Source organism: Aythya marila (genome assembly GCF_965140915.1).
Source record: "Aythya marila genome assembly, chromosome: 17".
In the NCBI taxonomy this organism is placed as follows: Eukaryota; Metazoa; Chordata; class Aves; order Anseriformes; family Anatidae; genus Aythya; species Aythya marila.
In genome coordinates, this window is record NC_139058.1 from 5,414,873 (window position 1) to 5,441,842 (window position 26,970).

At 43.4% G+C, this 26,970-nt stretch overlaps 1 protein-coding gene across 1 annotated transcript; it reads right to left on the minus strand.

Annotated features, from left to right (window-relative positions):
- Positions 1 to 1,776: 1,776 nt before the first annotated feature.
- On the minus strand, positions 1,777 to 25,738 carry HORMAD2 (HORMA domain containing 2). Its single transcript, XM_082773900.1, has 14 exons — positions 25,651 to 25,738; positions 24,414 to 24,455; positions 23,928 to 24,016; positions 22,937 to 23,081; positions 21,492 to 21,555; positions 20,445 to 20,481; positions 19,088 to 19,108; positions 18,320 to 18,346; positions 16,875 to 16,942; positions 14,118 to 14,269; positions 13,270 to 13,523; positions 12,322 to 12,430; positions 11,078 to 11,142; positions 1,777 to 2,192 (listed from the first exon to the last, which is right to left on the minus strand). Exons 3-14 carry the CDS (start codon positions 23,976 to 23,978, stop codon positions 2,088 to 2,090), a joined length of 1,098 nt encoding a protein of 365 aa, XP_082630026.1. The 5' UTR covers positions 23,979 to 24,016; positions 24,414 to 24,455; positions 25,651 to 25,738; the 3' UTR covers positions 1,777 to 2,087.
- Positions 25,739 to 26,970: the final 1,232 nt, after the last annotated feature.

The following is a 26,970-nucleotide window of genomic DNA, read 5'->3' on the forward strand; positions in this document are numbered from 1 at the left end:
CTCACTGCGGGCCAGGACACCTTGCATGTTCCAGTGTGCATGAAGCAAGCTGAGGGACTAACTTGCTTGAGTTACCATAAACACGGAGACACGTTTGTCCTTCTCCTCTCTGCACAATACAACAATAAAACGAGGCTCCGGGGGCAGGCAGGAGTCAGTGGGCTGAAGAAATGCAGAACCGTAACCTCCAGCAGCACGAGGGCAAAGCTGTCAGGTCAAGGCAGGTCCCGAGCTGTAGCTGTGCCGTGAAGAACGCAGGCCTCCCGCGGATGTGCAGGCATGAGAGCAAATATCGTTACAAAATCTGGGCTCAAGGAAGCTTTCTCGTTTGCTCTGGCATGTGAACAAACTGGCTTATTAGGCCACAGGTGCAAAAGTGAGAACACAGGACTGAAAGTGAGGATAAAATGGAGAACTCATGTTCTGCAAGTTTTGTGAAATAGGAATCAAGCCACAAAACCTGCCAGACACTGCTGCAGGCTCACGGACAGTCAGTGGTCTGTCTGCCTCGGGCCGAGTAAGGACAGCTGTGGTATTAGCATGAGGACTGCAATGAGTAACTCAGCTACCTGGAAGAGGAGGTGAAATGAACATTTAGGGGTGTTCAGCTTCACCGTGATCTCTACCCAGACAGTTCTGGTCTGGCCTGCAACTCCTTCAGGTGGCCAGCCAAGTACAAGCACAAGAGAGGTGCATCAATCCCCACCTCCTGGTGGGCTTCTACCCAGTCACAGAGAGGTGGTGGTTTCAGCAAGCAGGAAGATCCATGATGTCTGGAGCCAATCCCAAATGCTGCCGCAGCACAAACCATCCCCACGTTAACAGCAGTGGGGAACCCGGTGTGCCAAGCGATGGCACTGGTGGCCAACATCCTTCTGTCACGTGCCCTGCACACTATGGGTCAGACAGTTGTCAAGTGCTCCTCACTCCTTCCTCTGGGGCTGACATACACCACAGAAGAAACACCTTACATCCAAAACCACTGCTGCTCTTCAAGCCCTGTCCCGAAATCTGCTGCATTATCTGAAATGGCCTGGATAATGCTACGCTACGAGGTGCCTTACTCTGTTGTATTCCAGTGTTTTTATTTCCCCATCCCTGTAAGATTTAAGCTCTTCAATCAACACCGTGTTGGGAAGAGGGTGCACTAAATTCCCTTCGGTGTTTCGTGTTTCAGGATCTCTTTTGTTATGTGCATAAAGGAATGTAGAGGCTGTTCCATGAACGCCTTTTAAAAAACGTTTAAGACCAATTAGACCATTTTGCTCCACTCCAGTAATAACTTGACAGAGTGTCTGCCAGGCAATCTGCATGCCAGAATACACAGCACCTTTGCTCCAAAGGACACAGAAATTCTTTTATTGCTGTTGCTCTCCTTACCTGTGTTTGCCATCATGAGGTACCTTTATAAAAGTTAGGTTTTAAATGTGGAGTATTTCAACACGATTTCTATCACTTAACTAAGCCCCTTGGTACGTAGTAGCTGCTGCTTTAGAAATAAGCTGATAATATAGTCATGGCAACACTACTTGCAGAGTCAGAAAGAAAACATTCAGCGGCAGCAGAAAATGCTTATAGATTACTTTATCTTTGTATTCAATACAGATTAAAGAAAAACTTCTTTGAAAAAAAAAATCAGCGCTCCGGAAACAGTAGATAGGAGGAAGCATAACGAATCATGAGACTTGTTGTTTGCTGGCATTGATACCTCAGAGAGCTCATCCTGAAACAGTGCTGTTAATATTGATGACATATTGGCAAAGGACAGCCCAGCCAGCGAGGAGCAGATTTAGCCAGTGGGGTGTGTGTGGTGTGAGGGAGGACTCGGACAGAAAGAAGCACACGGACACATTCACATGGAATCATCAATCCTCAACTTTAGAACATGGAACAAGTGCTGTTGGCCCACGCTGTCAGGACAGTTATGGCGCTTGCAGTCTCTTTGCAAACCGGTTTGCACTAGACAAATATGCAGAAATACACGTGGTGTGTGGAGAGTTAAATATGAGGAGAGAGTAAATGTCTTTACTTGTCAGATGACAACGCAAACTCACACCTTCTAAATGCACTTTGTGTCAGAGCGAACATCACTTCCTGCCTTCCAGAAGCAGCTTCTCTGGTTCACTGACCTTCCTTTTCTTCTTGGGTCCTATTACCTCTTCCTGGCTAAATGCAAGGTTCAGGCAGCTTATCTGTAAGAACCATCAGAAGCAGTGATCATTCTCACGGTACAGGCTCTTGCTAGACAAGTCAAGAAACACAACTTCCAAACCTACAATGTGTTTTCCTGGATCCTCTTGGGTTTATTTACTGTGATCCTGTTCTCCAGAAAAGCCATTAGGCAAGGAATCAAAACTGGAATACTCGCTGGAATTGAGACCATAAGGTTTGTGAAAGCAACAGGTTCAGCTTCAGGGAGAGAGAACGTTTCGGCCCCACAGCCAAAAGAAAATACAAGGAACAAGGAGATCTTTGAGAAACGCAATAGCTTGTAGGGCAGAAGCTTCTTTTACCATCAGATAATCGTAAATGCATGTAACAGAAGAGAGGCACTTATGTCAAATCTGCAGTCACTTGAAACAGCCTTTCAGGATGAGACATACAGTACCTCTATTTGCACACCATGGAATTTCAGTGTGAGTTGGTTGCCCTCTGAGTTGCAAGACTACTCGTGAGTTTGTGAAAAACAACCAAGTGAAGCAAGCTTTGCTTCAAAAGGCTTAACTTCCCTCTAGGAAGACACAAGCCTCCCTCCAAACTTGCCCGGAGACCTACCAATCAAAAGGTTAAAAACCACCACTAAATGTATGTTACAGGATAAATGGGTCAATGGTCTCAGGCGATTCAGACAGATCACCGAGAGATGAACAGCCAGAACGACAGTTGAAGTGTTGGCTGTGCCATTTAAGTGATAAACTCACTTGTTATTGCAGGACATATTTACATTTGTATAATTATAACACAGAGCTGCAGAGGACAGCCCACCCAGAGAGACGAGGCACACAGTCAGGCAGCGTAGCCTATCTTGCTTTCGCTGGAACTGAGCTGAAGGGACACACCACAGCACACTGCTTCAACTTTGCCTCCAAAAGAAAACTCATTTGGATGAAAGCAAGGTGAATGAAGAGGGAAAAAAACAGCTAACCATGTCGCTGCTTCAAAATAAGATTAGTTTGTTCTGGTTTCACTACAAAACAAGAGGAATCCTGTAAGTGAAGCAGGAAAAACACAAGGAGTTAATAAAAAGCTATTCCAGAACATATCCTGGAGACAAGCACAAGGTCTCCAGATTACAAAATGTGGTCATTATAGAATTCCCCACCCACGTCATCAAGGCTTTCTTTCCATCTGACCTTGGTATGAGGCTTTGGTAATCTCTACATAGCAATGGTCTTTCTAACGTGTGAAATAACTCTGACTACGGATTAGCAGCAAAACAGTTTTAAACAACCCCATTTCGCCTCTCTATCATGTTTCAACTTCCCTTCTTCCCTCCTCTTCATTATGAGCAACATGATATTGGCTAACGCACAAAGTACAACTTCCTTTCCATGAAAACAGAAAAGGAGAATCTGCCAAAGTGGGACAGGCAGGTTCTCCCTCATGTCTGACAAAATTTCCAGCGCTGTCCAAGGCGTATTTGCTTGAGAAAACACTGATGAGTCGATCTCTGTGTTACAGCTCTGACCTGATATCCAGCTGCTCAAACTGGCATTTTAGGCAGTTATTTACTTTCCTCTCCCTGGCATCGTTTTAACCTGTCTGCTTCCTTTTTTGATGTAAAGGGCCCTGAGGGTGGAAACACTGCATCCAGACACTCTCCAGTGCTAACACAGCTGCAAAGTTTGTACCATGTCCTGCTGGCCAGACAATAAAGCAAAGCAATGATCCCCAGTCTCCAGCCCCCTCGTCACCTGAATAAGGCGGCTCTCCTTCTATTTTAGCCTAAACCGCATAACGAGAATGTCAGCCTGAGCTGGCGCTTTTATTTCCTCTATCGAGGAATGGATGTTCTGCAGCACAAGCAGATACTTAGTCAAGTTTTACCCCTTTTTTATTTCTCCTAAGTTTTCTGCACGGATGGGATACTTTCGAGGTGGGAGACGCAGCCACAACGAGCAGCTGCAGCTTTCTCTCTGAATGTTTTCCTTCCCTTTACCACAGGCAGAATTGCCACCTAACAGGAACCTGAGATTAGAAAAGTAAAAACATCCAGGCAAGTCATCAAGTGCTCTAGACAAGCACCATTCATCTACTGAATGAATAAGATGTCAAAAGTGTGAGGTATTTCACTGAAGTCAACATGTCCCGTCCTGCTCCTGCAAGGCTACAAGTTCACGTCGCAGCTCAGAGCCACGAACAGAGCCCAGGTCCAGCTTCCAGGTTCCAACCTTAACCAAACACTCAGGCTTCTTCCCCAGAAATGCAACACTAAATGGGATTAAGTCAAATCCTACGTATGTTTATTTGACTTTAACCAAGAAGTAAACCTCTTAAACGGTGTGGTGAAAAGCAGGAAATCCCTCCCATTGACTAAACATACAATCAAAGGCTCCAGAAGTTGATCAATTGTATTTTTTTCCCATGTACTGGGATGCATGACTTAGAGAGCTCAGCCTGTATGAATGTTGTTGTCTTACACAACCACTACAAGCCTCAGCTCCTCTGCGGCGTCGAGCCAGGTGCTTGCAGGCCTCCTCTGCGAAGGGACAACGCTGAGGACAGGACGGGGGGACAAGTCCAGATCAAGCAAAGATCAAACAAAGACAGGAAGAGACCTGTGACCTCCTGACTCTCAGTCCACGACGTAGCTCTGGGTCATACCATGAGCACACAGTGAGTGTGAATCTCCTGTGTTTTACAGTAGTGCGCTGTGTGTAAAAATGTACTATTTTGCCACAGATTTTTTTTTTTTTTCTGCGAAATTACAGCTAACTTGTGAATCATGCAAGTGTTACTAATTTCTGGCATAAAGCTAACAGGACAGCTGCACTTTGTCTGGAGAAGATATCAGGCTAAAAATAGATTAGACTTAGATTAAAGCCTTCCCAAGGCAGACTGGTGGATGGAGCAGAATGAGCAGACTATGGCTACACTGCTATTCTTAGATAGACAAAATCAGGACCTAGTTTTGTGCTCTGCAATTTTCAATCCCCAGTGTCCCCGTGTATGCCGGCCAAAAATTCCCAACATAAATTGATGCAAATTTACAGCTCTTCTGGCATGTGCTTTGCTTCCCAAGGCATCCTATGTAGAAAAGCTAGAATAGCGTAAGTGTTCAACCGTGTCCCCTCTTTGTCCCCGGCCTACCCCATGCTGAGGTTTGGCACTTGGTGCATTCTGTGCCCTCAGAAGACTTCCCTTTGTCAGGACATGGAGTGTTTAATGTGGTACCTTGTAACTACCCTAACAAATTCAGAAGCACATGAATATCAAAGGAAGCCCAGTTCCATCAAGCAAGCCAGAAGAATAAGGACTGAGATACACGACTTAACTGGTGAAATAAGGCAGAACAACCCTCCACTGCCAGGGCAGCAAATATCTGCAGGGTACATCTGTCACCATCAGGAAACTTTAATCAGAGAGGGGCAATGCCTGATGTATTCTGTGATTTCAGCTGCAGCTAACTCAGTAGCACAGCAAACAGCAAGTCTTGCTTGCAAAAAGCAAGACTTGGAAAAAGCTCTTTGAATGCAGCCCCTAAAACGTGAGGCATCCCCAGTAAACGGGCATCTCTGGTTGAAGGCAGTAATTTGTGTCTGCTCACTGACAGCTGGCTGCTCCATGCCCTCCAAGGCACAGATAAATAAAGGTTCACAAGGCACTTTGTGGTGCCCTGTGAAAAGACAAGAAAAGAACACAAACAGAATTGCAGCAAATTCCATTTAAACCTATGGAAAAGCTTTCCTTTACTATGAGGGTGATCAACTGGCACAGGTTGTCCAGAGAGGTCGTGGAGTCCATCCTTGGAGATGCTCAGATGTGACTGGACAAGGTCCTGGGCAGCCTGCTTTGAGCACGCAGGCTGGTCTAGACACTCTCCAGTGGTCCCCCCTGACCTTTGCCATTCTGTGAAGGCAGCACAGAGGTTAAACGGTCGAGGCAGGGCTTGGCACTAATCTCCTATCAGTTTCCAGTAAAGCTAACGCACTGACATCAGTAGAATTAATCCTGATCTTCATCTGTACGAAGTGGAGGAGAATCACACTGGTTAGCGTGCAAGCCAATTTACGCAGGTGGAAGAATGAAAGACGCTCACTGTGGTGCCCCGGTGGAAACTTGCCACGTTTCTGTCCCCAGGAAGCCATGCCAAGACATCACTGACTACCACTAGCCCTCTTCATTTTCCAAAGCTCACTGTTAAAATCTCTGTCATTCAACGCAATTTCCTTTTTTGAAACTGGAAGTCTCACGGGTCTACTCTGTATCTCGTATATCTTATTGCGTTTAAAGGACTAATGAACAGATTTTTTGCAGAGTAGGGAAAAAAAAAGAAAAAACACTTAAAAAATACCCAGTGGAAAAAAGCACACCAGTCTCTCTCCTCGTAGCCTCTATCAGGACCCTCAGTCGTGCTCACGGGATATCCTCACAGGATATTAGATCTGTCCAGCCTTACCCTGTGCAGATTTCTCTAGAGGGCCTGGTTGTTGGCATGTGCATTATGAACCTGTCCAAAGGCAGTCGGTGCAGATGCTCCATGGCTTCCATGTCCCTGGAGTAGCTGTCAGGGAATCTGAGGGCACATGGGTTGACTCTCCCCCATCTGTGGGGTGATGAGCCTCACCTCTGAATGAAAAGATCACGAGGAAACTTTCCTAAGCAATTAGGGATAGCAGGAATAATGCAAGGGATAAATGGCCCCAGATACATCTAAGGATCTGACATGAATTCAGAGAAGCCAGGAATTTCCTGACCTCCTGGTCTCCCTCCTCACAGAGCTAACAGGAAGGAGAAAGGCTAGCTCATCTCTGAATCTTGCTCTCTTCATTGTTTGGGTCTGTGTTGCCTCAGCTGCTCTGGAGGAGAAAATGTTCTGGGAACTTCTCATCAGATACAGTTTGCTTGATAGACAGTTAGAGATAAACCTTTCTTTTTTTCTTTTCTGCAAAAGTTCAAGATAATGACATTGCCACAGAAAAATGCTTTCCTATTGCTCTGCAAATGGCAGACTTCACCCTTCAACTGCTTTCTGTCATGGCAGTTGTAAAAGTGGTTTGCCTGGGAAAAATCAGACAACAAAGGTCTTGATCTTCAAGCTGTTTTTCTGCAACTGGACCCACTGGTGCTGACCTTCGCTTTCAGACAGAAGCCACAGACAACACCAGAGCTCAGCAAAGGCACGAGAATCTCCATCAGGATGACCTGTCACTGGCAGACAGCACAGACACTGCTCACAATGTGTTGGGCATGAAGGACCACTCACACTGCCTCCCCTTGCTACCACAGTCCCTAACAGAAAGTGGGATGTAGCCCCTGAGACTTCTGCATGGGGAGCAGCAGCTGGACAGCCCAGCTACCCTCTGATGCCTAAAATGACACTGTTTTACAACAGTTAGGCAAATGAATCTCTCCCTAGACATCTTTCAGACAGCTCCAGAGCTGATTCACACAGCAGCAGCATGCCTCCGCCAGGCACAGAGCCCCCTGGGCTATCAGTTATCCAAACCAGTTGTGTCCACGCACTTGTGTCCCACAGCAGTCCAGCAGCATGAGCGTGGCCAGTCCAGCAGCATAAGCAGTGTCTGGCCCTAGCTAACAAAGCCAAAAACTCAGGAGGCAGAACTGACTTGGGCTGTGCTGCGCTGATGCAGCCACACCATTTCCAGTTTTGGCACAGGCTTGGTCTGGGGCGATTCAGGGCTCTGCACGGCTGCTGCACTGTGCAAAGAGACTGCACTCGAAGGACCACCCCAGAACTTCAGCCCACAGCTTGCTGATGGGAGATAAAAGCCTGCAGAGGCGTCCACATGCTCAGCTTTTACTCATCTTCTAGAACTATTTCATTCCAAATTCATTCCACTTAACATTTTTGCTTATATGAAGACAAAAAACAATTTGCAGGACAAGACGATGAAAGGATTCAAGAAGATAAAGCAGTATGCTGAAGCTTTTCAGGTTATCTTACATTCAGTGCAGGAACCCATTCCCACCAGCAGATTTCTGTACACTAAATCAATGGGCAGCAATTCCCTACTTAATACAACTCTTCAGACCACAGCTCCTAGAATGCCCGTGGCAACTAGCAAGACGCATAAAGATAGCACACTGGGACAAATCCTTGGCTGATGCAATCAGAAAAGCTCTCCTAAAGTCAGCAGAGGTAGGCTAATTTACATGCTGGTGTCTAACTCTGGATGATTAAGCACAGAGATGCTTTGCTGGGAAAGGGCAATCTCTCATTTGATCCTAAGTATCATCAATCATTAGATTGCAGATAACAAGCAAGTTGAGTACATGTAAATTTTTCTCCAATCTGAAAATCCTCTGTCAGAGACTCTCCATGGCCATTATCAAACACCAGTTATAGTTCTAACTGGGCAGGAATGGCTTCTTCTCTTTTGGCAGATCTGCATCCTTTGCTTCGCCCATGTCATACTGATAAAAATAAGCCTGTAATACTTTAATTCCTGGTTTTCCTGAAAAGCTGTATGTCAGGAAGATAATGAACAATAAACTCTGACCCAACAGCACAGATCTTATTTTTGATAATCCAGAATCCAGAAGGAATAAAGCAGTTCACCCAGATGAAAAGCAGTAATGTGCTGGTCTTTACTTCCCAAAGCAACTTCTGGTTGCGAGTACCAGATTTTTGAATTCAGCACTTTCTGGTTATCAAATCCTTGTACAGACCCCTAACTCTGGGACCCTCCGAACTGGTTTAGTTAGATTTGAATATCTTGGCCTTAAACTTTAGAGAGTCGAGCACTGAAACCCAAGTCCCTGCAGTGCTGCTCCACAAAGAGCTGAGCGAGCTGGCGCTGCGCGGCCAGCAGAAGGGCGAGGTCTCCTCCCAGGCCCTCTTTTCCCCATTCCTTACTTCCCAGTCTTGCCCGCTCCCTCACGGCAGCACTGGTATGTGAGCAATTAATTAAGTGAGCAGTTCAAGAGGCTCTTTTGGTGGAAACCTAACACTCGTCACGCACTAGCAGTGAGAGTCTAACGGCGATGTCTGCCCAAAATAGGGAGACCTCAATGGCCCAGGCCAAGTTGTTCCTCGAGCACCCTCACGTACCAAGCCGAATGAACTCTGGAATCCAGGAGAAAGCAATTCCCTGCGGAGACCTCACGCCTCCTCAAATCAGAGAGCCTCCCTGAACACACCTGACAGCTGGACAATGCTAAACTGACTGTACTGCAGTCTGGATAGCAACAAGATGTTTGCATTCACACCCCAGCAGGACTCCTTCTACCATCTTACCTGTATTTGACCCTGTTAGGTAACACCTAACTCTAATTTCCCTAGCCTGTCCTCATTTTTTAAGACAAACCACTCAATAGTTTGGCTTCCTGATACAAGTGGAATACACAATGGTCATTTGTTTTACCCACTTCCCTCAGAAAAGGAGGGAAAGTCCCTCCCACGTGGAAAATAGTGTCAAATTTGTATTAGTGCTGGCTTTACTGTGACGACCTGCACTTTTTAAATAGTGACTTGATTTTATTTTTCCCTAACCTAACTGAAATATTAGCCAACTTCTAAGCTGTGGGGGTTTAAAAAATAGTATCAAAGAATAAATAAAAAAACTGTCTGCCATGCAGAATTTACCAGGCAGAGGGCTTGGGATTTTTTTTTATTTTTATTTTTTTAAGTCTTTGGAAGCATTCAATGGATAAAGTGACTCTTCCACTTTTCAGTAACTGTTTCCACCACCTTCAGAAACTCTCACTATTGCTACCGTGTTCTAATGAAATTCACAGAGAGAGGTGTCTGGTGCTCTGATTATAATCATGACAGACCCGAAAGAATGTAAGAGCGTGAATCAGTGGGACAACCATGGGTTACAAACAAGAAAGGCTCCTGTTTTCACAGAGACGACAGAATAAACAATGATCAGAAGGAAACTGGAGGATGTGACAAAAAAATATGTGGTTAAAGTTTGAAAAATACCAGCCTAGGCACAGAAGTTCATTTCTAAGATCCAGAGTCAAGGCAAATACTTCTGAGATGCCTTTTGAGTGACACATTAAGCAGTCGTCTACAGTTGCTGTCTGGGTTAGACACCCCAGGATTCTTTTCAACAGAAGCAGGGAAATTTTTAGTAGCAATTTCCTACTCATTAACTTACCCTGTAAAGATTCATTTTCAGAATGTTCAAGCTCACAACATTTTCAACTAATTTGAGTGGGAGAAGGATCAAGTGGCAAGTCTGGTGGTATTCAGAGATTTGCTGTGTCACTGAAAAAACTTATGCACAAGCCCAGGAATTCCAGCTCTGATTCTGATTCAGGGTTTGACCTGGACAGTCTCAGGACGGAATTAATTTCACTTAACTTTACATATTTAAAATTACATGTCTGGTCCACCCTACTTCTTTGGATTGCCCCAGTAACCAATGAAAAAGAGATCAGCACCTCCAGGGGATAGATGAGTCTTCTTATCCTAGAAAGGTAGCCAAAAAGGGATAGGATCCAACAGTACCTGTGACTCACACATAAAGACAGTCTGCATGCAAGAAAGCAGAGGTGAAGACTATCTTAGGCAACAGACAAGCACAGTCTTCAAACCTAACACAGGGAGGTGATTTCAGAACCCTAATCCAAAAACACACACAGGTAAAACAGCCTGGTTGTGATGTTTAGTCTGCATGTGTAATTCACAAGTGCCAACTCCAGGAATAGTACAAAAATTCTTGTAGTGGATGAATGAAATAAGCTGACCATGGAATATTTGTTCCTAAGTGCTTCCAGTTCATGCTTATACCCCTATGCCGTAACACTTGTAGCAGTATGTTTGATACTGTACAATAAATCCACAGGAGTTATTTGAATCTTGTGCCATCCAGATGATGTAATATTCCATGACAATGAATTCCACATTGCCCGGCACATCATAGAACCACTAAAATTTTCTCACCTGCTGAGAGGCCCTTGAGGAAGGCATTCTGCCCTTTTCTTCTATTTCTGTCTTTGCCTTTCCACCTACAATCCAAACACATCAAAATTAGCTCTCAATTTGAAAATCCTACACTTGACTGGAAAAAAAAAAGAAAAAGCAAAAAAAAAAAAGCAAAAGCACGAATGAATTACTGTACCAAAACTGGTCTGAAATTGTGTAACCTTTGTTCTCAGGCAGTGCCAGCAGTGGCAGTTTATTACTGGAACAGAGATTTCAGACTAGTGCCATCTGAATGTGCAACACATTAACTTTCTGCAGCTCCAATCCATGAGGTTGACACATAAACTCCATTTTTAACCTGGCTTTTTAAGAAAACAAGGCTCATGCCAGTATATTCTCTGTGCAAGTGGTTGTGTTGGATAGGAGCTTGTCCCTTGATTACTAACTGTTGACCTTATTAGACAGTTTTCATAAAATCTGATGGGAATGTCCCAAGGTGCCTCAGAGCTTCCTGAATACAGGCAATTAGCTAAAGGAGGAAGATCTTGTAAATATCCCCTTAGTGGAAAAGGTGTCAGAATGAGTTCACTCCTATCAGTCATCGGAGAATCTGCAGGAGAAAGACCTGAAAAGGTAACTTCATAGGCAGCCTAGCTTCTTTATTGCACTGCTTGGGGATCTCAGGAATGCTATTTACCATTTTGTCACTAGATGGTATTGTTCCACAGGCTATATTTGAGAGTCTCAAAGGTCAAATGCAGCAGGGTGTATCAGAAGCTAGGCTTACTGATGTGACAGGATTGTTTCACAGGCTGTATTTGAGAGCCTCAAAGGTCAAATACAGCATGGTATATCAAAACTAGGCTTACTGAAGGAACAGAGAAGGCTTTTTTTTTATATATGTTCACATGTTTTCATATGTGAAAGTTATTAGCAAAATCAAACTGTAACAGCTAAAGGAAAAGAGCCTTGGTGAAATGTAGATAACATAACTCAGTATTAATGAACTTCGCATTTCCTCCATATCTGAAAAAAACTGCTGAGATAAAGAAGAGGAAAGATGATAAAAAAAAATGAATGTTTCTGTTAACAAACCAAGCATACAAAACTGGCCTTTTGTTATAGTTCAATCTGATCTGATACAAAATTGATTTAGCCTGGCAAACTGTTCATCACTTTCCAAGTAGGTGAGAAAATCTACACATTATGCTAGGATGCAATTCTGTGCACAAGCTCCTTCAGTTGTGAAGCTGAACCTCTACCTGTATCTTGAAGGCAAAAAGAAGATGCTTCAGTTCTCCAGCCTGGATGGGTATCATTTTTGTCCTTTTCAGGCTCACCTGAATCTGCTCTGACAGGGAGCGGGTTGTCCTGCAATGCAAATGATGCTTTGTCTTAATAGCGTAACTTAAAAAAATATGCTCAGGTGGTATATCTACAAACTCAGCACTAACAGAGAGGGATTTTCAAAACTCCTCAGCACCCTGGCATCCCTACTCCCAAGCCTACAGGTCTTTCAGAAGAGAAATTTGCTGAGAAAAGACAGAAAATTCTGACCTAAATAGCTTCCTGTTGTCAGGTGCTGGTTATGTTTTGTTGCCTAGCACTGATCACCTACATGAAATTGTCAAGTCTGAGCTATGGCTGCAGGCTGCCCCTTCTGTTATTCTGTAGAGAGGCACCCCCAGAGGCCCATTCATTCAACCCTAACTTGTTGGCTAAGGAAATTATCTGAACTGCCTGGTAAAGATGCCTTCTTCTCTACTAAACCCAGAGAAGGCCCCAGAGAAATTAGACACAGTGCCCAACTTTTAGATGGCTAGGGGTAGTGGAAGGAATCTCACCTAACGACATAGCGGAAAATGCCTTAGGCCTGAGAAACACCAAGTGGAAATGCCAAAGTCTGCAATTTTCCCCAGTTTGTGCATGTCTGTGTATAAGCATGTAAGCGTGTGTGTGTGTGTTGTGTCTCTGTCTGTATAATCACCGCCCTCTTCTGGGAGAACATACTACACTCAGTAAGCCAATGGATACGCTCGAAGGAAGATCTCATTATGCCTATGGATTTTCCAGTCCAGCTGAATCCTCTGTAGTGCTGCTGCCCTACAAGCTTATTAAACTAGGATTCTGAGCACATGTTTCTTTTAAGGAGAATTTTGCTAAATAAACTCCATTCCTCCAGTGAAAACTGAATAGAGTTATTTCTATACCTTGGTGCTCCCCTCCTCTTCCTCTTCATCATAGTCTAACCCTTGATGGGAGATCTCAGTGGGGCCATTCTTCTGGATCAGGTTGCTTTCAACTCTCCCCATTCTTTTGTTTTCAGTCGTAACTTTCACTTTCATGGTGTGGAACCCAGTGGAGACTGACCCTACTTTCAGGTTGACGGGATCACCATCAAACAACAGGTCCGTAGGGCCGACTTCTTCCTTAAAGCCAGGCGGCTGGTAATCGCTGGGAGTCACTACAGAGGGAGGAAGAACCCACTGCTGACAGAGAAACCAAGTTCCATTTCTCTTTAATCTGCTCAATAAAAGACAAATATCTACCAGCCTCAAGAAACAATACCAGCTACTAAAAATACTCTGTGGTTTGTTTTGTTTTGTTTTATTTTGTTGAGGGAAGAAGGGAGAGAATTCAAAGGAAAAAAATGGACTGAGCAAATGTTATCCAGGGGCTCAAAGAAAGTAACTTTAGACTGCTGAGATACCATTAATGAGCTCAACTTTCTGGAGCAGAACCTGGCAAACATAGGATGCTGGTTCCTTAAAAAAAAAAACAGTGAAGGAGAGGGTTGTCTCCATTTCACACTGCATGGCTATACTTCTTACATGGATGTTCAACCCCTTCTTACAAAGCATCTGCCATCCCAGTGTGTCAGAAGGCTTTACTTTTACACCATTTCTCACTGGTGCAAACTCTCTAACAGCTAATAGATCCTACTAGTTTACTACCATTTCACCTTTCTAAGCTGTATTAATTTTATGGGACTCATGATTATCACAGAAACTGATGGAAAGGGAAGTTGTCCCTACAGCATGTGTTGTTCTCTACCTACCTTCATTGTAATAGAAGAGTTTCATGGTCAGGGTAATGTCATTGGGAAGTGGGCCAAGGTTTTGCATTAACAGGTACAGCTTACGGATCAGCAGGCTGCTGGCTTGCTTAATGTCCTCGCTGCACACCCCATTCACAAAGTTCATTTTGTTGCTACAATGGAAAGAAGAATAACAGAGCTGTTTTCCTCGGTCATGAATATTCAAGATCTAATTACAAGTACAGTGCACCCACTGACTTGTCTCAAACCACCAGCAACAAAGCTACAATGCCTTTATGTAATTTCCAGATAAACAGGGAAGTGAAACAGACTCCAGGGATGGGGTGGCATCAGCAAAACAACAGTTCTAAATGAAGAGGCATGGCATTTACATTTGAAAAGACTTTGTAGCTGGGGCAATGGACCCCATTATACAAATGTCATGACTCACTTGTTTGAACATGATTAAATTGGATCAAAGGACCATAAAACAAGTGCCTTTCACCTAAGCAATTTCAGGAATGAGAGGAATGAGGTGAGAATCCCATATAAAGCCGATTCATCACAGTGGCTATTTTCAAGTCCATTTTGCATTTTGAAGAGAAGTGAATTGCATGTTTTCACTTCAATTCCATGTAAGAAAAAACAGCTCGGAAGCACATTTTTCAAAAGTGACTAAGGGGCATTCCTCTCACCTCCTTCACCCACCCAAATGTCAGCTGGCTAGTCTAAGCAAGCAGTCTAGACTGAGATAAACGTATAACAGAAGTGGGATGAATTTCCCTCTGGAGGAGTTTGTTTCTCTTGACTACTGAGGCAGATGAGATGAACGGCTGAGATCAGACAGTTGAAGGTGGACTGGATGAATCACTAAGTGACTAAGGAAGCTAAGCATCCTTAACTTTCACTGAAAAGAAGCTTTAAAGAAAGGAGCTCCTACATTACAAAATTATGTCCTTGTTAGACCACTGGCAGGTGGACAATACTGTAGGCTGGATGGAATCTAACAAATCATCACAAATTGCTTCAAAAGCAGTATGTAACCTAAGACAGCAGGGAGAATCCCAGGGCTGAATATGACTGATTAAATCACTGGAAGGCATAGCTTCATTAAGACTGACTTCCCCTTCCAGTTGAAACTTTTATGCTCATCATGAAAACTGAGTGGCTGTTGAACAGCTTGTATTCCCAAGGGTATGTATGTTTGGTAGGCTTCCAGATGCTAACAACAAAACTGATGCCGAGCACGCATCAAATGAAATCTTGCATGTTCTGAAATGTACCAGTGAGAGGGCAAATGCTGGCAACACCTAGGGTGGAATAACAAAAAGCCACAATTTTCCTTCTACGTCATCTTTACAAGTTTTGGGATTAGCAGAATAGAAATGGCAGGGGGAAGTATGTATACAAAAAAAGGACACACCTTCCATACGAATTAACAGGTCTAGTACTGGTTCAAAATAGGAATAACATTGTGGATTTGATGCAGGAACGTGCCAACAGGTAGAAGCTGAGGAACTGAACCTCTCTGAGGGATGGGATCCATGGTGAGGAATTTGGTGAGGAACTCCTCCAAAAAATCAATACAAATAGGTCAGAGATCATCTAGGAGAAAGGTTCTCCTTACCACTCAGATACAAGGACACAGACATAAAGCATCCCTCACAGAATGATTAACTCCAGGTTTGCACATGACAATAAACCTTGCAGGTGTACAGAAGCAGTTTTATCAACTGAAGGAGCTGACAGCAAAGACGACAATACTCTGATCAAGCAGTGTCAGTCACTGGGGGCACAGACCACAGCTAAGGAATCTGGTGCCATGAATGTTCAAACAATGTGGTAAAGAGATTTCAAAGAAGCTGATATAAACAGAACAGCAAGATTACTTAGCCACTTCTTGGCCAGTACTATGGACACTAAGGAATGCTGAGTTCCATTTGGAGACTGCCGTTATTTCTAGGAACAAATGACTGATCTGAGTAATTCTGACAAAAAAAAAATGTACTCAAGAACCATCTAATATCTTTCATATCCCAAAGCTCTCCTCTTTTCTTCACTGTAGTAAGGACAACCAACAGCAGCTTTGAGGTAGTATCAGAGGATACAGTCAACATGGCATTCCAGATTCAGATGTGGTTCAGATTTGCTCACTAGAAAATCATTTTGCCATGTATGACAAATGATTTGGATGTGTTTAGAGAAAGACTGGTGAACAGCACACTTTGGGAGTGTTATAGAGGAGCCTCCTGAGGGGCATAAAACACAGCAGAGCTCTCTCACTACAAAGGCAGGTTTCAAGGCCCAAAAGTCCATCTTGTCCAATGGTAATTAGAGAGGAAAATCTAAAAACTGGCTAATTATTTTCCTTTGCTCTGGTTGTAGCCAATTGCCTTTGACAGTATTTAGTTTAAGTTGAACAAGACTATGCCCTACTAAACACAGTGCTGAAAAGACACAAAAAGCTGCTGCTGCTTCCTACTCTACAATGCAGGCATGATCTGCGAAAGACCTCCCAGGTCACCCTCACAAGGCTGCTCAAGCAGAATATATGCATGCAAATGCCCAAGGAAAAAAAATATTGGGTGTGGGATCTTCATAAAAGGGATCAAACCTGGGAAAGCTTCACTGGAAAGAACAATGCTCTCAACTCTGACGGTATTTACAGCTGCTTAGCGACTCAGACATGCTATAATCATAAAGGGCAGTTTTTTCTTATGGCTTCAGGAACACAGAGCTTTCATAATGTAATTCTGAGAAATAAAACCAAACCATTACCTGATGATGTCCATCTGGGGCGCCTCCTTTTTGTACTTGAATTTGAATTGATACAGTTCAGTCACTGTCTAGAGATTTACGAAGAGCATGAAAAGAAAAAACAGGTCTCTTTCAATAACAAGCGTAAAGATGTGTACTTCACTTAACAACTTTATGTCAGAATACAGCACTAATTTAGTGACATGATTACAGCTTTAACTCCATTACCGCTTGCATTGGCAAGTTTTCTTAAGAACCATAACTCACCTAGCACTGAAAGAATCACAAAAAGCTGCAAACTTCCTGCTTCCTCCTTCCACTTCCTTTGTGGGCCTGACTCCCCAGCCTAAACCTCTAATGAGGCACCAAGGCCAGCCAACTGCCACAATCTGCTGATGGCTTCCCTTACTAAAAGGAAAGATGTGAGGCTTCCCCAGTGATGCAATGCCACAAGGAAATCTGGCCCAGAGTTCTGTACACAGGCAAGAAGGACCTGAAGGGCTGTTCCTACTACTAAATAGAAATGGTATCATAAAGACAAAATTCAGAAATTGCTGAATTTCAGTGGTCTCAGAATTTTGTGAGAGAGATAAAAAAAAATCTAGATGATTTTCCATTTAACAAGATTTGCTACAGTTTTAGATAAGAATATTAGGGAGAACAAACTACTTCAACACAAGAAAAAGCATGTACTGTCATCCAGTCCCATGCCTGTTGTTCACTTTTTTTCAAAGGCAGTAAGGTTGATTGGGAGGAGCTGAGTTGAGCTCTTAACTCTGAGCCTTCCTTACAAATCCCAGCCTTTAGCCTTGGTTAGGGCTAATCCTTGCTTCTTTCCCAGATGCTGTGGGGCAATGCAGCAGAACTGTAATTAGGTAAGAGTGTTCTGCAGCCATTCCCTGCAACTACTCCGTGGAGACAGAACGGATGCAGAACCTCACTTACACATTGCACTCCCGAGCCTGTCACTGCAGGCTAGATGTAGACAAAATAGCAGAGGTGGCAATGCACCAGAGAACACCGAAAGGATAAGCACACACAGTATGTAACACATACACCCCAGGTCTCGAGCAATTCATAACTTCTATCCTAAACCTCTCTGCATGAAAAACCAGCCCCCTTTTCAACACTGCTGTTAAAAAGATGATAATAGAATAAAAGAATGATTTTGAACTTCCCATTTCTTCCTTCTGGGAAGAAAAACAAAATCAGGAACATGCCCATTAGTTGCCTGTTAACATCCCTGCCTGAGGCCCTAGATGGGCCCACAGCCTAGTGCCCGGTAGGAGTGTTTGATCACAATCCAGCTCACTGAGCTGTCATTCTTGAGTGAAAGCAGAAGAAGAGAAACCAGGTCACCAGGCAGCTATGTCAGGGTAGAACGTAAGCCAAAAGTCCATTCTGAATAAAAATCTACTCACCCATGCCTTCAGTTGCCTCAAAGATTAATTAAGACTCTTTCTTACCTCCGGTTCCTTGGGATTGGTGTAAATCTGTTGTAAAAAAGCACAGTGAGCGCATTCTCCCCTTGGATAAGATGAGCCAGTGAAAAGTGACTATAAACAATGATATTTTCAAATTACAGCAGAGATTGTACTATCTGTAACATGGGATCAGAGAAAGGAATGGCTGAGAAACAGCCTTCCTCTATCAGCAGTCAATACTTTCCACTTCAAAGACAGGTAGAAGACACTCATCTGTGTAACTGGGGAGGAATGAGGCTAATTCCCATTCCAACCCTCACAGGTAACTGTTGATGCCTGAGATGTAAATGCTCAAATTATGCACAGAATAGGTGCATAAAATAGCTATTGCTGCTTTACAAAAGACCAGGGCAAAAGACTCCCAGCATAGCTGCTAGTGTGTGGTTTCACTGGTATCAGAGTAATAAAGAGGACTCCTATGTAGAGGGAAATGGAGGGGAGACAGCAGCTTCCTTCTTCCAAGGATGGAGGCAGGAGTTTGCTAGAAGCAACAATACGAAGCTCACAGAAGTGCTTCTTGGACTTTAAGGATTCTTGTCAGGCCTCAGAGTCAGAATTCTGACATACTGAGAAAATGTTCCCACGCAGCCTAGGAAGTTCATATTTACCATATTTAAGAAAGGTCGCTGCTCTATTAAAAACCACACATATTTTGACTTCCCCTTAAAAAAATGGTTTGACACAACCTTGACTCCAAATCTCTGTCAAGCACGGTAGAGGAAGAAAAATGCCTTGCATCCATTTACTTACTGCTAGGACAGCGATATGCAACTAAGGAGAGAGAAAAAAAGAGAAAACAGATCACAAAGTCATAATCTAACCTTAATGGGCGAGGAAAAAAAAAACACATTTCAAAATCGAACTGCCTACACAGAGCAAATATGTACATTCAACAAACTGAGTCAAAAATCGTTATATGGATTCTTCATAGCACTGCATCAGCAACACCTAGTGGCCAGTTTACTTGGTCTACACATGCAGTTTCCCAAAGAAAACATTTGCATGCTCAGACTTCCTCTTAGGAGTTCTTTCTAAACAAATCTTCAGAGGCTATGCCAACTTAAAACTCTTTCACAATAGCACCTATCCCTACTGAAGACTAGTATTTACTCTCTGGTAAGAAACTGACCAAAGGTATTTGATTTACGCTATCGCAAGAAACTGTACATGGGACTACTCTTGAAAACAATCTTAGAGCATCTGTTAAATATCTGTTTTTCCCTAAATCTTTGCCCAATAACAACCAATTTATGTCTCTTATAAATACCAGAGGACTAAACTCCTCCTAGAACTGTCAGCAAGCAATAAACTGAGTTCACAACATTTTGAACTACCATACACACAATGAGACTGATTTTTAAGAGCCCATCCGATCAGCAGCGCTGAAACTAACACCGCTTCATCTGATCTAGATGAGAGTCAGTTTGATGAACAGTGCTGACAGAGATGGTGACAATTGATGCTTTTTCCTGTACAGAGCATTTTTTTGTGTGAGAATCAGCAAGGAATATGATTACTTACTAGCTGATTTTGTCCTGAAACCAGTTAAACACATTACCTGATGAATTACTCTACAAAAAAAAGGAATCAAGTCTGAATCAAAGACAGAAAGATAAGATAGTTAGAGAAGATCAGAAGAAGGGAAAAGACTTGAGGAAAGAAACAAAGGAAAGCAGAAGCATGAAAGAACCTTCCTCAAGAAAACAGGCATGGAGATCAAGACCTGCAAGTTCGGACTGGCAGTGTCTCCATCCAGAGATTGGAGAATTCAAATGTAGAACACAGAACTAAGAGATAAGTGTAGAACAAAGAACTAAGAACCCTTTCAGGCTGCAAATTATTTCACACACCATGTACAGGCAAGTCCAGGGAGCAGCAGCAGTCAATATTTGGGCTCTGGGAATAAACTCCCAAATCTCAGGGAGATACATTCTCATGTATGCTCATATATTCTCAGGCAGGGTCTTCTCCCTACCCCACAGCTGTGAATGTGTGTTGTGTGCACATAAAATCACTACAAAAATATAGAGCAGGAATAGAAAGAGAGTTTTGTCCATACTTTATGAAAAAAATAGAAAAGTCCATTAAAAAACACGCAAGAACTTACATACTGCCTCTCCAAAGCATCAAAACAACCTTGAATCCTGCCGGGGAAAAATATTTTAGTACTAACCAGCAATGTTTATCACGTAATCTGTAAACATACACTCATCAAATACAGTTTAAAGTGCGTATATTCTGGAATTAAAACAACACAGCTAATAACGTTTTGGTCTCGTAAAGTCCTTTCCAGGTCAATCATCACAAAGGCCACATCATCCTCTGCATTTTTTCATTGTTTATATAATCAAGGGTCGGTCAGCCTAGAGCCCACTTCAGTCCTGACAGTGACAAGGACCTGAAGCCTGGCTCGAAGTGGCTCTCAGCTCAGTGCTGTTTTGGCTCCCCGAGACTGCGCTCCAGCAGCTCTTTTCCCAATGGCTGCATACAGAGTTTGGCTGAAACTTCGCTCTGAACACAGCCTGACATGTCTGGTCTTGTAAATTTTTGCTATCTGATGCATAGTTTACAGCTAAGGACTTTCTCAAAGCAGTAAATATTACTTGAGGTAGCAATGGTCCTTGAGTCTTTGCAGCTGCCTATCTCCTTTGCAAATCAAAGTCAGACTCTCTGCTTGCTGAGCACATGCTAATTCTGAAAGGCATCCTAAATAGCACAAAAGACAGCCATAAGGTACTTAGACACACAATATCCAGGGAGATAAAATATAGGACATACTTAAAAGAATCTACAAGAATCACTATAAAAGTGAAACTGGAAAATATTCAAACAAACAAACAAACAAAACCAGAATCAATCTTGTGATTTTCTTTACTCTCCCTGCCTACCTATGCTGCCTGTATGCTCTGGGGCCTGACCATGACCTCACTGAAGTTAACACTTCAAGAGACCTTGAACTCACATGATCTGCTAGCTAATTCTGTCTTGCTTACATACAGGGCCAAGCACATGCTGCAGCAGTGGGAGTTGCACTGGCATATCCAATCGCACTACTGGGCACAGTATTTTCAAACACAGGAAGAAGAAGAATGTGAGGGGCAGATGTCTTGCTATTCAGCACAATCTTGTCTTAGTTTCGCTGTTACTCACTTACCACTTGACTATCTGAAATGATCCCAGACAGCTTTTATCTTCTCGGAGAATTTTTAGACAGAGGTCTGCAAAACCAGATTTAGCACATAGTTACCATCCTTATCACAGCTATTGGGCAAACACTGAAACCAAAGCAGTCATCCTCCCTTTTTTGGATAAAACACTATCTGGAGGTCCTTCCTGAGCGGAAATGTTGGTTTTCCACTAAGTCCCAGGTGGGCTGACACAAGCTTATTGCTGCATTTTCAAATGTCAAAGATTTTCCTCAGATGATCTGGACTCTGCCAGAAAAAAAGTGCTAGTTATGGCTTAATTTCAAAAAACCTACAGCTTCTGTTGCCCACTCCCTCTCTTCTTCATTCCCATCTATTCTGGCATTTCCAAACAACACCTTCACATCTGCATTCACACTGCACCAACATCTGAATGAGATAAATGACTATACATAGAATAAACTGCTTCTGTTAAGCTTTTCCACACAGTTCCTTCTGCCACTTTTTTCAGGCATTACAAATGGCAAGAAGAACCCCATCCTGCAAATGAGGCGGTGAATTAATAACACCTTAGGAGTCAACCAAAGACCACTTAAAGGCATAAGCAGGCCAGATGTTAACATTTTTGATCAAAAAGGCATTTGAAAGGCCTGACATTTGATTAGAAAGACTAGTGGCTTTTCAGGGCTTGGTGATCAAAAGACAATTTGGGATTTCCTGTGCCCTCAACCGAGTCCACATGTGACCATGTTTCAGGGTAACTACCTGCCTAGGTAAAAGCATGGAGATGGATTGGAATACAAAGGAACACTTTAGACCTGCGAAACACATCTTGAATGAACAAAAAGAGGATGATGAATCAAAGCATCATGAATTCTTGTGATCCTATGACAAGTCTTACAGTAACGTCCTTCTTCCTTAAAGGTCTGACTGTAGTTAGTTTGCTAATTCTGACCAAACACATGTGGTTATGTGACCTAATCAATTTTTAGAGAAAAAAAAAAAAAAAAAATATATATATATATATATATATATGTATATATGACAAAAAGAATTCTACTTTCTATCTCACAAAGAAAGCTGAAAATTTGAGCTCAAAAATCCACAGGGAAATAACACACATCAATCAGAGCTGATTTTTAAATACTTACTGATTCTTAAGTCAAGCTCCTGACTCTGGGGACTGGCAACACCAAGGAAAAATTATAAACCAAAAGAGACATGAACAGGAAAGCTGTGTGTCGCTGTAAGCTGTAATAGCTCTACGCTGTCTTCTATACTCCATCTAATGCAGAAGCCTTGTCTGCATCAAGACATGAGAAAGCATGCTAGCTGTATTCCTAATGAACTAAACTCATACATACATGAGCAGCTAGAAGCTAATCTGCAGAGTACATTATTGCTAAAATATAGCAAGTAAGAATAAGAATGCAGCACAAACTGGAAGTGTTACCATCTAAATAGCGAGTTCCATATGAACTCTCTGGGAACAGCCCTCTCAGGTATGTTATACAGGAGACAGAGATGGCCAGAAGTCTTTTCACCAGCACCACAGACTGCTGCTCAGTATCAATTTTGTTGGGGAACAACACTGATTCCTGAAAAAGAAGGGTAAAGTTAAAAGTAGAGCTATTTTATATTTAGAAATGACTCTCAACAGGTAGAAAGAAAGGGTAACTTAAAAAGGTAATTTTAACAGTTCCCTGGTCTTCATATCACACAGAGAGGGATTCATGCCAAACTAAGTGTGACTAAATATTTCAAGGAATGTTATCAACTGATCTGATTTACCCAAATGCAGACTGCATTGGTCATTACCCTCCTCTATCACAGCTGAACATTCCCACCCCCTCTACTGTACCAATGCAGACACTTAGCAGACAACCACCCCTTAAAAACAAAACCGTATATAGTTTTCTGCCAGCTCTGCTCTACAGAATTAATACTGGAGTCAAGCAAGTGCCTGTGCTGGTGTGTTGTTTACTGCAGTACCAAAGTTCAGTGCCTGCCCCAGCTTTTTTTGAGATGTGACAGCAGACCAAGCCTGTCAACACTGTAGGCAGACCTACTTTTCAGAGCAATTTTAACACAGAGATGTAAACATGTCTAAGATTGGAGCTAATGTAAATACTAAGCACTGCATGACTTAAACATGAAAAATCCCAGTGGAAAGTATACTAAATTTAGTTCCTCTATTAGGTCATTGCGTTACTTCCTGCTAATAAAGTCCTGTACACACCTCATGAGCCTTTATTTATTTAGTCAAGTATGTCAAAACCCCATGCTGTATCTTCCTGGACTCATTAAATTGGAAATACCTGCTTTTTAATTAAACTGAACAACATAGCCAGCAGAAAGTGTTCCCAGCTCACAGGGTACAGATATGTCAGGCACCAAAACTGACAGGTAAAATTGCCAGCAGCATCACATTTCAAGGTTTTTACCTTAGAAGACTTCTTTTCTCTAGCGCGTAAAAGCTGACAAGTGGCCATCATGTATTTCAAAGACCTGTCTTCCACTTGCAATCGAAAACCTGAAAAAAAGCAGATGCGATACACCTGGAAAATACGCCATCATTACAACTCCTCATCTTCCTTAAAGTAGGAACTAGATTCTTCAGCCAGATTAGAGTATAAAAACTAATTGCCAGCTAAAGCAAAGCAAACCACAGATACACTATGGCACTGTCTGGAAGTCTGCAGAATGGAAAAACTCTCTACTCACTGGTAAATGATCAATAGTATTTGAAATTCAGGGCCATAAGTGTACTTGATGTCAGCTACTGCCCTTTTAAGTTGCATTTTTCATATTCCAAGCCACAATGTTAATTCCTACAACCATTAAAAAGTGTGAAGGGGGAATGTGAAAGAACTGGAATTCTGCCAATGGTAGCCAATATTTTAGCAAGGGTAAGCAGGAAACACACTAACATCAATCTTGGCCAGAATAAAGGAATGACTCTTCTGGGACACCTTGAGAAAAAAAAAAAAAAAAAAGAGAGAGAGAGAGAGAGAAGTCCACAATGTTTTAATGAAAGCACGTCTTGTTAAACAAACCTGGATTAAAGAGGAAAATCATTTTTTATTTTTTTTTATTTAACAAGAATGGAAAGCTGGTTGATAAAGAAAATAACGTGGACGTTACATGTTTGGCACTTCAGTGAGGTGCTTCATTTAGCACCAACTGACATCTTGATTAAAAACTTCCATTAGATGGAATTAGCAAGGCACACATTAACCGGTTTGAAAAATGGCTCGCTGCAAGATCTCAATGTGTATTCGCTAATGGGGAGACGCTAATGAAGAACACCACGAAGAGGTCCCCAGTGGAGCGCTTCCTTGTCCACAGCCAGTCAGTATTTCTATTAACGATTAAAATAATAACATAAACATAGTGGATTGATTTAAATCGTGAACTAACACAGTGAGCAGAGGACTTTTATTGCAGCTGACTGAATCTTGTTCTGTGTTTTACCTTTTCAGCTCTTTTCCATGGAAGCCTCATTTCCATTTGCTGGCAGTCATTAGGACGTTGATTAGAACCTGTCACAGCTTTTGTGCTAAATTTAGCACTTCATTTAGTAATGAAGGCGGATTACTGCTATAAAAGCATATTTCAACAAATACACACCTGCAAAATTTTTAGTATTTACACGTTAAATATTTCAGGATTTTTTTTAAATCATGTTTGACTAAGCACTCCTCAAACAGGACTGGAATGCAATTAAAACAGACAAAGGCATTACTCCAACGTCAGGTTATTAGCTAAATAAAGCTGATTTAAGCGAGCCAGAGAGATAAGGAAGCATGTTTTCTACAACACGGTACATTCACAATCGATTTATACACAAAGGAAACATCATCTTGACTGCCTGTATCTGATCTGATTGCTTGGGTACGTGGTGCCCCTGAGGGCACCACAACCACGATCGCAACCCGGCCAAACCTGACTTCTCTTTTTTTTTTTTTTTTTCCCCGGAATATGTGAGGAAAAAAGGCTTCCAGAGCCCCAGCACTCTGCGGGCCGAGGAGCTGAGGAGAGGGAATAGACCTAGACCAGGACCAGGCGCTGAGATGCCGGGCCACGGCCGCCATGGCGCGGAGCCATCTTGAGGCACGGCGGCCCCCTCGCTGCACCGGGCCGGGCCGGGCCGGGCCGGGCCAGTACCTGCACGGCTCAGCCCCGCTCCTTCAGCCCGGGGGCTGCGGGCTCCGCCTGCCGGCCCGGCCCGGCTCGGCTCGGCTCGGCTCCGGGCGGTGCCGCGGGGCCCCCGGGCCTGCGCGGCGCTGGGGGCGGGCGGAGGGCGGGGGCTCGGCGGCGCCGTGGCAGGCCCGGCTGAGGGGAGAAGCGGAGCTGGGTCCGAAGCGGGCTCGTGGAGGGTCCCGGCGGGGCAGGGGGGCTGCATGGCTTGGGTGTGAGGGATTGGGAGTGTGGAGGAGGCTGCCAGGGTAGCGAGGCTGATGGCAAAGGTGCCTGCTGGCAGCCTGTGGGTAGCTTTTCTCTTCATAGAATCCTAGAATGAATGTTGGAAAAGAGTTCTGAGATCATCTAATCCAACCATCCACCTACCACCAATATCACCCATCAAACCATGTCGCTAAGCACCACGTCCAACCTTTCCTTGAACACCCCCAGGGACGGTGACTCCACCACCTCCCTGGGCAACCCATTCCAATGTCTAACTAACTTCCTTCCCCCAGGGCCCACTGAGTGATTTAATGCCGCATCCCGACACTGCAAGGTGCCCTTCGGTAGCATGACTGAGGGAAGAAATAGCAGCACAGTCATCGCAGGGCATTAGGTTTGGCCCAAGCACGCCTGGAGGCCAGCACGAGGTGCTCATGGTGCTGTCCAAGCAGGTGTTGCCAGCAGCCGTGCCTTCCCCACTGAAGCAGAAGCGGCATTTCTTTACCTCCCCGTTGCACAAACCATTTTCTGCATAGTGGGACTGTTAAATGTATGCAAACCCCTGCTGAAGTGAGGGTCAGGACTTGTTCATGCTGCAGCATGAACAGGAGCCACGCCATAGGTGGTGTTGACAACCTGACGCAGTCGCAGTGCCAGCATCAAGACATCGACGAGGTCCCACCAAACAAGCAGCACCTGAATTTTTGAACTTTGACATCCATGTGGCTTTGTGGGACTGGAAAAAGGTGAAAGGTGACTGGTTTTGCTTCACTAACACTCTCTCCAGCTGGTCTAAATTCATGCTGGGGTTGGGACATGTCACTGGGTTACACCCCATGCTCTAGTCTCCAACATTTATGCTTGTAACAGCACTTTGCTATCATGCAGGTTTAAAATGATGGTACTGCTTTTATTATCACCGTATCAGTCAAAATCAGGTGCATGTTTTATATTACTCAAAGACAAAGACATTCTTAGAACACTCAGGGACTTCCCCAGCGAAAGGGAAACATTTAATATCATCCTGACTCAAATTTATGACTTCAGAGACTTCATAAGAAGCCGATTCTTTTTGGAGCT

What these genes read in the sequence shown, in the direction of transcription:
- HORMAD2 (XM_082773900.1), bottom strand. Translation starts at nt 23,978, where the DNA reads ATGATGGCCACTTGTCAGCTTTTACGCGCTAGAGAAAAGAAGTCTTCT. An exon ending in TCATTTCAGATAGTCAAGTG is followed by an intron (nt 20,482 to 21,491) that starts GTAAGTGAGTAA and finishes TTTCCCCGGCAG; the next exon opens with GATTCAAGGTTGTTTTGATG. An exon ending in CCAATCCCAAGGAACCGGAG is followed by an intron (nt 16,943 to 18,319) that starts GTAAGAAAGAGT and finishes GTAAATCTCTAG; the next exon opens with ACAGTGACTGAACTGTATCA.